At 45.1% G+C, this 11,783-nt stretch overlaps 1 protein-coding gene across 1 annotated transcript; it reads left to right on the forward strand.

The window, feature by feature from the left end:
• Nucleotides 1–340: 340 nt before the first annotated feature.
• PLLP (plasmolipin) lies at nt 341–11,060 on the forward strand. The gene is made up of 4 exons (XM_075189276.1): nt 341–632; nt 4,438–4,611; nt 5,240–5,359; nt 8,230–11,060. The coding sequence occupies exons 1-4, from the start codon at nt 504–506 to the stop codon at nt 8,323–8,325; spliced, it is 519 nt and encodes a 172-aa protein (XP_075045377.1). The 5' UTR covers nt 341–503; the 3' UTR covers nt 8,326–11,060.
• Nucleotides 11,061–11,783: the final 723 nt, after the last annotated feature.

Here is an 11,783-nt window from a genome sequence, read left to right on the forward strand (position 1 = left end):
ATTCAGTTCAACCAGACACTACAGCTGTATCCACAAATGCAGCAGGTTAAACTGCTGAGCGGGACAGGTCTTTGGCCCAAAAGCTTGCAATCTATTCTTGTGCTGCTAATTTTTTCAGATTTTAATCTAAACCTGCAAAAAGATGGCTCTAAGTGCCGTACTTCCCTGCTGACACAGTCTGTAATTTGACAACGCTCTCAGGCAGGCAAGGGGTTAAATAGTGAGCTCTTTCACGCTGCTGCGCGTGCAGGCGAGATCCCGGCTCCCCAGACTTTGTCCCTGTGCTGTTATGTACTAGGATCCGATTACTATTTAACCTGCCGGTTCCCGCCCACCTGCACCTTGGTGTCTGGGGCGTTGGTGAGGAACCCTGACAAGGGAGATAGGCGAATCGACATCTGCAGACCTGCCCTGTCCTGCACACACAGACACACACCGAGCGCTGAGACGGGAGCCTATGTGACCGTCATCTCTCACACACAAGGATCTTATCTACCGGCACAATGGCCGAATTCCCTGCCAAAGTCAGCACCCAAACCAGCACCCCCCCGGAGTCATCGGGCAGGATGTTCTCCGGCCTCGACGTCAACTTCATCCGCTCCATCCCTGGGATCCTCATGATGGTAGAGATGGTAAGTACCAATCTCACTCTGGCCCTTGTTTAAGGCCAAAGGTCAGCGATCTGGGGGCGCTCGCTGTCTTACTTGGTCGCCGGTCTCTGTTAGACACCACACAGCAGAATCCAGGCTGTGGCATTGTGCAACCATCCAACGCACCCCGTCATAAGCGCTCTCCGTTCACAGTACATTCTGTGCCAACCTGCAGTAGCGGTGCCAGCCTTGGGTAGGGATATAATACAGCTTCAAGCAACCGAATCCTAGTCTTTGTTCAGGTTCACCTCCCCCAACCCCCTTTACACTCCTGGGAGCAATTACATTGCCAAGTATGAGCGTACCTGGAAACCTGTATTAATTACCCTCACACACAGAAATACCACTGAGCTATTTAAGGTGATCCTGGCTTATGTTATTGTGTTCGTACAGTTTGATTATAAGCTCTGTGGGTCAGGATGTTGGTGTTTTTTTAATCGATACATAGCTAAAACTTTATTTTCAAGCTTGGTTTACGTTGGAGGCTGCCACCTTCAATGGCATTAACAGAACTATTCAGGGGGAAAAAAAGTTCTGTCCAATCAACGATTGCAAAAGCGATTGTCTCCATTGTCCAATGTCTCCATTCAGTAAAAACCTGTCACACAGGGGTACGAGCTTTGTAGCTGGGATACATTCATCCAAATCAATGATTTAGATTTACTTCCTAAATAGCAGATTGCGTCCTGTGACAGATGTAGTGTAAAAGTAATGACAGCCCTGTAAGCACCAACATCAGCAATTGGCCTCAACTACAGAAGCTCAAGGGAGCAGATTATTATTCGGGTAGAAGAGAGTTGTACACCCAGAACACTCCCTTAACGTTCCCTATTTTTAGGAGCCTTTCCCACTAAAAATCCCACAGAAACTTCACATTGTGTCACATCTGACGTCATGAATAATAATCTGAATATACATTTTACTCATTTGTGCGACACAAAATACATTCTGTTAAGCGTTCGCTTAAAAGTCCTAACAGAATGCATAATAATCAATAAACAATGTGACGTTCATAATACAAGTGACATGAACACGGGAAACAAAGTAATTGATAAGCAAGTGAATGAGGTTATTTCTGTACATTAATGGGAAACCTTCATCACAGTTTCATCCTCTTAATATCCCAGGTGATTTGCAAAATTATTGATATTATATAGTTTTTTACACTTATCAGTTTCTTTAAAGCACCAAGGATGGGCAATTTATAAAATGTATGAAAGTTATATAGTGGAAGGAGCAGGGTCCTCCAGCAGCACAGAGTATATCAGGAGATGAGTGATGTGTTAGTGAGGACAGGGCTGCATGTGACAGGGGCAGTGACATGATGTGAGGAGGGGAACGGAGCCAGCAGGAATCCACAGACAGAGTTATATAGTGTAAGGAGCAGGGTCACCAGCAGCACAGAGTATATCAGGAGATGAGTGATGTGTTAGTGAGGACAGGGCTGCATGTGACAGGGACAGTGACATGATGTGAGGAGGGGAATGGAGGCAGCAGGAAGCCACAGACTGAGAGTTATATAGTGGAAGGAGCAGGGTCCCCCAGCAGCACATTGTATATCAGGAGATGAGTGATGTGTTAGTGAGGACAGGGCTGCATGTGACAGGGGGCAGTGACATGGTGTGAGGAGGGGAATGGAGGCTGCAGGAAGTCACAGACTGAGAGTTATATAGTGGAAGGAGCAGGGTCCCCAGCAGCACAGAGTATATCAGGAGATGAGTGATGTGTTAGTGAGGACAGGGCTGCATGTGACAGGGGGCAGTGACATGGTGTGAGGAGGGGAATGGAGGCAGCAGGAAGCCACAGACTGAGAGTTATATACTGGAAGGAGCAGGGTCCCCAGCAGCACAGAGTATATCAGGAGATGAGTGATGTGTTAGTGAGGACAGGGCTGCATGTGACAGGGGCAGTGACATGATGTGAAGAGGGGAATGGGGGCAGCAGGAAGCCACAGACTGAGAGTTATATAGTGGAAGGAGCAGGGTCCCCCAGCAGCACAGAGTATATCAGGAGATGAGTGATGTGTTAGTGAGGACAAGGCTGCATGTGACAGGGGCAGTGACATGATGTGAGGAGAGGAATGGAGGCAGCAGGAAGCTACAGGTTGAGAGTTATATAGTGGAAGGAGCAGGGTCCCCAGCAGTACAGAGTATATCAGGAGATCAGTGATGTGTTAGTGAGGACAGGGCTGCATGTGACAGGGGCAGTGACATGATGTGAGGAGAGGAATGGAGGCAGCAGGAAGCTACAGGTTGAGAGTTATATAGTGGAAGGAGCAGGGTCCCCAGCAGCACATTGTATATCAGGAGATCAGTGATGTGTTAGTGAGGACAGGGCTGCATGCGACAGGGGCAGTGACATGATGTCAGGTGGAGGTTATTCCAATGAACTGTTTGCCTCAGCAAGATATTGGTTTTGCAAAAAAAAACAAAAAAACAAAAACATAAATTGTAGCTATTTGACAAGCTTATTGAGAATGCAAAGTGTTAAACCCCCTGGCTGCGGAGATGTTGCTACTAATAGTAGATATTACTACACAGCGATGTCACAATGTACACACCCCGGCATTGCAACCAAACCGGTCTTCTTGTGTCATGTACAGGAACAAAGCAGAGAGCTGTGGGAAACAATGACCGAGATTAATCACATATGTGATCATTACTGTCCTGCGTCCAGTCCTCACATCTAGATAAAGATCCCCAGGAATGTTCAATACTTAAGAGAAGAAAAACAAATCTGAAGTATATTCCTTAGTAATGTCCATGCAGATACTTATTACTGGACCAGCAGAGAAGCTGCATTAATGAGGTGCTCTAAGAAAATAAATATTAATAATCAGGACTCCCCCATTGTTACTTGTTGGGATACATGGCTGATGAGTGGAATTGTGGGAGTCTGATGTCGGGGTCCCCAATGGTTCACGAGTTACTCGTCCCAACGGCCTGTGGCCGTGTTGTGATTCAGTAGAGATAATTGTTAGGAGTTATGCAATGGATGTGGTTGCTTTATGGGAAGAATCATTTGTACAGAGTTGGACACTGTTGTTTTACTGGGGTGCTTGTGGTTTATTGACTCTTCTCCCCCCTGTAGTTAAAGGGCCACTAAACACCAACATTGACATTTTCAGATATGAACTCTGATGGTAAAATCCAGTTTTTATGTTAGCCTGACATTCCACTGTAGCTCCCTTAATTATTATCTCCCCACCGCCCCCATTAAAGACAGCTGAAGCCACTCCCACATCTTTTAGGACAGTATCTCCATGGGATCTCATACAGATAAAAAAAAACTGAGAATGCAGTCATTTGAGCTGCTGTGACATCACTGGCCTTGCCTCTGTGTATGAATCCACACTGTAAAGCAAGTCTACCAGGTTGTTAATCCCTCTGTCCGCTTTGTTAGAGAAGCCACTCCCTACACGACAACAAATAATGGCAAACAGGGCTCTAGAGGACGTCTCAAACAAAGAAAAAGTGCGTTTCTCTGACATTACTGATCCCACTATTACATAACGGCTTACGTATGTAAACATATTGGTTGAGTAACATCACATATTTGGAGTTTGCAACATATGACAATACAGAAAGAACCTTGTAGTCTGTGTGTAATTATTACTTAGTCCCTGATGTCTTTACCACAGTACACACTAAAGGACTAATCAAGGACTGCTTTACCGACAGCAATATCTCCACAACGTTGGGCCGTTTGGTGGTTACGTTTTAGGAGATGGGGAAGAAGGGACATTACAGCCACTTAATGTATCTGATTGTTTCTCTGGATATTTCAGGTTTTGGGACTCCTCGTTTGGGTGTTGGTAGCGGACAGCCACTACGGCAGCGCTCCTGCATACGGCTGGGTCATGTTTGTGGCCGTAACCTGCTGGCTGTTGACCGTCATTCTGTTTGTGCTCATCCTCCTACAGATGCAAAGAAAGATCTCAGTCGTTCCCTGGCCCATAGTGGTAAGTAAAGGCTACATTTATCTCTTGATCATACTAGGCAGCCAAATGTCTCCTTTTACCACCGTTCCTTACTGGAAATTCAAATGTTTTCAATTTACCCATGCTATGGCAAAAGTCGAAATTAATCTTGTCCATAGTGACTTCAAAGGTCTTCACCTAACCCTGGGCCATAGATGGACGCCAAAGGTCTTCACCTAAGCCTGGGCCACATGTGGACTTCAAAGGTCTTCACCTAACCCTGGGCCACATGTGGACTTCAAAGGTCTTCACCTAACCCTGGGCCACATGTGGACTTCAAAGGTCTTCACCTAACCCTGGGCCACATGTGGACTTCAAAGGTCTTCACCTAACCCTGGCCCATAGTTGAACGTCAAAGATCTTCACCTAAGCATTGCCTGTGGTGCTTCATTCATTTTTCATACTTAAACCATGTGACCTGACTTTTGATCAGTCCATAAAAGCCAACACATTTATTTTATCTGGTGACACAACTTCATATCTGAGTATTTGCCCTGTATACCATGGATAATTTCTGCCTCTTGTAAATAATTATTTCTCCTGCTGTACACACCTAAATGTTTATATACTTGTTACGTCATCTCTGACATCATTTCCTGCTCATCCGCAGGTGTTTGGTTACCACGCAGCAGCTACGCTTCTCTATATAACTGCATTCATCACCTGCGCCGCGTCAGTGCGGGTAGGGAACCCGGGCGTTAATGAACACAACAAAAGGGCGGCAGCCTCGGTAAGATCTCATTCTCAATGTAGCCGATTTACCACATCATGTAATATCGTCAGAAAGGTCCATTTGTGCGGAGTTACAGAGATATAGATGGATGAAGTCCTAGAGGTGGACAGGACTCCCTTCCAAATTTGCTACACACAGGGGTTATAGTTGAGTAACAAGAGGCTCCGTAGTTTATAAACCAATTTTTATATCATAAGATCTTTACTACACTATCGTGTCGCACTGCATGGTCATTGGGCAGCCAGCGGTCCATCACTGGGAGTTACAAAGAGGTTCTGCAGCAGCTGCAGGTTTTGTATTCCATAAAGTAACGGGGGGGGAAGGCATTAATTCTCCTACTGACAGTGTACAGAACATTACATCAGTATGTGGCTATGTCAGACCAAGCTGCACACAGAGGGTAGGTTTGTGATTGGTTACAGCAACAATCAATTATATTATGTGTGGTCTCGTCACACTGGGTCACAGTACAATCACATTGGAAAGGGTACTGTAACCAACTGGACTGAACAATAGCTTCCACTGCAACATAATTGGGGTTATCTGAGTACCCCCTGAATACCCCCCGATAAGAGCAAATGGTGTACACTACCATACCACTGCTATACCAATACAATGCCCCTTCTGTGCCAATACAATGCCACTACACTAACACTATTGCACCAATACAATACAACTATGGCACTAGAATACCGCTACGTTACCACTACTGCGCCACTACAATAAAACTATCACGTCAGTACCGTACTGTCGAATCTAAATCAGATTGTTCACCTGTAAGTGTCAGTCTATCAATTAGGAGTTATCAGCTGGAGAGAATTAAATACACTGCATGGTTTGCGTGTACAATTAGCTCTGTTTTATTAGTTACAAGTCCATATCTATATAGCAAAAATCACGTATTACAGAAAACTACGCCCCAAAAGGTTTTAACCACTCGTGCTCCCTTTACACAAATGTTACTATATTCTCTCATTATCACACAGGAATACTCCCCGGAAGGGGGTTGGCTTATCTCCTGTCTGCTATGTCAAAGGTTATAAGCATAGTCTTAAAAATAATAAATTACTCCTACAAACCAGGTGCATCTAATCCGTCTTTAAACTATAACAGAACAAAATGGCTATAAGGCAACAAGATGGCGTCAGCTTAGCAAAATCACATTTCTCAGTACCATTACAATACCATACCACTAATATGCCATTAGCGTTCCTCCCATCTGCAATGTACCACTTATCAAAATCTCTATTCAGTTATTATAAATATCTGGTAGAAAATATTAGCGGAACTGGGAATCATCAGAGTCTGACTAGTCACACAAGGTATTTATAGATCTTATATGCTCAAGATTTATAGATAAAATCTCAGGGTCACTGAGCCCAGAGCTCCTATCTACATATTTCCACTGACTTTCTGCTCCTGCAGATGACAGATGATATCGCCCCTGGCGGCTCTCACACTTACAGGTCACAAAGGAGAGAGCTATAAATGGTGATTTAAGGAAACAGTCTGCATGCAATGTCCTCTCCTAGATAATCTGCTGTTAGTGTCGGAGACTTCACATTGGGTGGGTGTCTGAGTCAGTTAAACAGCCCCCACCTGTCTGCATCAACCTTCATTGCACCATCTGAACTACTCATGCACTGAGCAAGGGGGGTCACTAACCAAAACCGCCCACCCCACACTGTGGCCAGAGAACAAGAGCTATGATTGACAGCTGAACTTTCCAAGAGTTCCTGCAGCAGCTGAGACATTTTACATGTAAAGGGACTCACCAGTCTGATGCCTTTATCAGTAGCAGAAGGTCCTTGAGGTTTACTAGCTGGACTACAAGCACCTTCCAGGTAAACTACTTACCCCCCTCCCCTTCAGCCACCTGCATAGTAATATTCACAGCTCCAGCGCCCTCTAGTGCAAGGAGGACATATTGCACCCTGACTGGCAGCATAGGTCAATTACCAACACTGCAGTAATATGCAAACTTTACACTAAACTGAAGCATCCAATCAGGCACCTGGTCTTGCACAGATTAAAGCTAATTGTTGATTGGTTGCAGTGGTTTAAATTCTGCAACGAATTGCAATGCTAAGTGAAGTGGTCTATGCACAGAGTGGTTTAAAATGGAACTGCAGAGCGCTAGGACACTACAAATATAATAAAATAATAATAATAATAATAATAATAATAATAATAAAAGTGCTTCAGAAGTCCTATACCCGCTCCCGTGGTCATGCCCGTCTTTTGCATACCTCCCAATATTTGGGTAGCCGTCACCGGGACAGGTGGTCATGCCCAGGTGGGGGTTGGGTGCACGCCCCAGGCAGTGCTTTGTGCTTTTGAAGTGCCGGACTTGCCCGTACTGTTCAACATAAACAGCATATGTGTATAAAAAATGTTTAAGTAGAACCCCACCATAAAATGTATAGGCAACTCCTCCACTTTTCCTTTTTAGACGGTTTGATAAATCTACTCTTAACTCTTCACCTGTTTCAATCCCTTCTGTGCGCTGCCCAATCTAATGAATGGGAAGTTCATAGGGGAGGGGCATCGACACCCTGGCAAGTAGTCAGAGATCTGAGAGATTGTTATAGGCATTGGGGATCTGTGCATACCCTGCATGTATAACTTTTGCATTTTGTTTTAAATTGCTGGACTCTACCCCATACAATATTTTAAGTTAAATTTTTCTTTAAAGATCAATGCGGTCTATAGATACTGTTAGCAGCCTTGGTCTCTGCAATCGTTGGCTGCCAGGATGGGATATGTGGCGCTAACATGGGACATTTGCGCTGTATTTCATGTGTATTGTTGCATTATGCTGATCTTTACCATTATGTTGGTAACCTTTAACCAATGGTCTCTTGCAGTTCTTTGCCGGCCTGGTGATGGTGGCGTACGGCGGGAGCGCGTTCTTCAGTTTTAAAGAGTGGAGGGGCGCCGGCAGTAACGCCGCCTCCGCGTAGGCCTGAGGCCCCGATGGATATACACATATTACTATTTTTTTTGCGAAAGCATTGACAGACCGGACAAGAACCCCAATGGGGCTCGTTTCACCGTTATACCTGCAATAAGTACCTGGGAAATCTGTGGTACTTCCTCTGCATTGACACTGGGACCTACAACACGAAATAAACAGAGACCGTGGAGGAATCGGCTGCTTTTCTGGATAAACTGTGTGAAGTTATTTTCTCTTTTCTGTGGGGGGACCTGGTTAATGGCCACTTGTTCATGGCAGCTTCCGTGCGGCACGGCTAAAGAGACAAGGACTGGATCCGGCACGGTGACGGCATTATATGGACTCGCCCGTATGTTCTGTCACAACACACAGGACTCTGGGCTGGTCCCAGAACCACAGACTGGTCGGTCACTTGCAGCCAAACACACAAGAAATATCAATGTTGTACAGAACGACACCCTAAGCAACCTGTGGCTCTCCAGGTGTTGTGAAACTACAAGCCCCAGCATGCTTTGCCAGCCAGCAGCCAGTTGACAGCTGACAGAGAATGCTGGGACTTGTAGTTTCACAACATTTGGAGAGCCACCCAGGCCTGTTCTAAGGAATGTATGAGCCATGTGTGCTCCAAGAGTCTGGTGCCCACTGCTCCGAGCCATTATGCTAATGCAGCCTACCAGTTCACTAGGAACAAGTGACTGAGGCATGAAGTGCCTCGTGCCTCAGTGATTTCCGTTTTACTTGGTGACTTAATAGGTCACTGTCTCGTGAAGATCAGTTCTAAGTCCCTGGACACTGTCGTTAATGTAAAAAGATCACAGGTTAGATTTATCCAACCTTCTAAAAGGAAAAGTGGAGGCATTGCCCATAGCAACCAATCAGATTATAGCTGTCATTTATCTAGTACACTCTAGGAAATGATAGCTGGAATCCGATTGGTCGCTATGGGCAACACCTCCACTTTTCCTTTTTAGAACGTTTAGTAAATCTACACCCTTGTGTTTACCGAAAGGAGACCGTAAACATGACCCAGTTCACCCACAAGACAACAGTCTCCTATTTTTTTTTATCACACAGGAGCGCTTCCAACCAATGTAAGATTCAGAAGCTCATTTACCAGCTAATTACACTGTAGATGTAACGTACCTCAACGTACCTTCCCATGGTCCTACATGATAAGACCCCTCACCCTAAAATATCCCCTCTGTTCCTGTATTGTTTATAATACCTAAGGATGGATACGGGATATGTCTGTAAAAAGATCTTCTAGAAAAACCGTCCCACTGTGAAATCTCTGTATAGAAATGTGTAAAATAATATGTTCTCTTCACAGAAATGCCGGATTCCCTTCGCATGATAGTGCTGTCCAATGACAAACTACAAGTCCCAGTATACCCTGACAGCTATCAGCTGGTTATCAGCTGGCAAAGCATGCTGGGGCTTGTAGTTTCACCACACCTGGAGGGCCACAGGCTGACCAGACCTTAATTATAGAATACACTGAGTTATGCTATTTAGATGGGATCTGGCACCGGTTATAGCAGGACATCGCCGTGATATCCTGAGATGAAAGTGAAAGAGCGCAGTCAGCGAGCGAGGAAAGCAGAGCACTTAAATTGCACCTACACACAACGGTGGCAGACATTTTGTGAGCTGAACCAATATTCATATTATACGGTCTTATCAAAACAATTGGAATATTGTTGAAAATCACCTGACGCTTGTCTGTCTCTGTGTAGACAATGGTTGCACTGTAAGAGGATGCGATTGAATGGATGATGTACTGAAATCTCACTTCCCAAATGTCACGTTTTCCCCCAACATTGTACATATGAATAAAATCCTGACATCTCCATAACCGCCCGCTCAACTCCTAAGTGCATAAAAGCGTCCGCCCTCTATATTATTTTGTATTTAAGTTGGTCGTACATAGTTCCATTCAGCCTTACCTCCAAGAGGGCGGATCTGCCGATACAATACAGACATATGTATGACCAGGTTTGGCAGATCTGCTTGGTTGTCAATCAGGCAACCAGATCTGAGAGGGTAGAACTTCTGGGATTGGAGAATATCCTCAGTCACATTTATCCTGACTGATATCTGATTGCTCACATATTAATTAGAATTGGTGGTCTTTTTGGGTGGCTTGCACCTAACTGGGTCTAAAACGGCCCAAAAATTAGATAGATGCTAACCAGAGGTAGTGATCAATCAGGTGACGGATTTATTGCAAACCTCTCACTGCAGAACGTTTCAATTACCGGCTTCCTTTAAAGCTCCAGCACGAAAAGCTTCCATTAGTGCCAGTGAGAAGTGGTGGTAAATTCGGGGTAACTGAGGACAAAACTTTTTTTTTTTTTTTAAGGGATCCCAAGCGTCAGCAGCGTGCCATTACTCTGGGACCCCAAGTCAGTGTGCCATTGTTCCAGGACCCCAAACTAGGCGACTGCTGATAGACTGTATTACATGTCTTCAGGGAACCCCAGAAATAGACCCACACTTTTGGTGTCTCAGCCCACAGTCTGTGCACCAGTAGGTTAAATGGTGACTTTCTTTGTGAGTTTACAGAACTAATTCACTATGCTCAGTCTGCCGTTATATATATTAGTAGAGTGCAGGCAGACCCAGGTCTATCACATAATGATCCATGTACAGAATGATTGATGTCTATGTGTTTTTCTGAACATTTATAGAAAATAAAGAGAACAAATCTCTATTTATAAATATACAGAAAATTAAGTTTTATTTCTTGTGTTATCTATTGAAACATTGTATATGACTGCACCATGTCTACTGGAATATGTGTTGTATGGTGGTCACAAGGGTGCTGTGTATTATGTGACGGTCACAAGGGTGCTGTGTATTGTGCGGCGGTCACAAGGGTGCTGTGTATTGTGCGGTGGTCTCAAGGATGCTGTGTATTGTGTGGAGGTCACAAGGATGCTGTGTATTGTATGGAGGTCACAAGTGTGCTGTGTATTGTGTGGCGGTCACAAAGGTGCTGTGTATTGTGTGGCGGTCACAAGGGTGCTGTGTATTGTGTGGTGGTCACAAGTGTGCTGTGTATTGTGTGGCGGTCACAAGGGTGCTGTGTATTGTGTGGCGGTCACAAGGGTGCTGTGTATGGTGTGGCGGTCACAAGAGTGCTGTGTATTGTGTGGCGGTCACAAGGGTGCTGTGTATTGTGTGGCGGTCACAAGGGTGCTGTGTATTGTGTGGCAGTCACAAGGATGCTGTGTATTGTGTGGCGGTCACAAGGGTGCTGTGTATTATGTGGCGGTCACAAGGATGCTGTGTATGGTGTGGCGGTCACAAGGGTGCTGTGTATTGTGTGGTGGTCACAAGGATGTTGTGTATTGTGTGGTGGTCACAAGGGTGCTGTGTGGTCTTCTGCTGCTGTAGCACATCCGCTTCAAGGTTGGATGTGCTGTGCATTCGGAGATGCTCTTCTGTATACCACCCAGGGTT

Source organism: Mixophyes fleayi, chromosome 10 (assembly GCF_038048845.1).
Source record: "Mixophyes fleayi isolate aMixFle1 chromosome 10, aMixFle1.hap1, whole genome shotgun sequence".
Lineage (NCBI taxonomy): Eukaryota > Metazoa > Chordata > Amphibia > Anura > Limnodynastidae > Mixophyes > Mixophyes fleayi.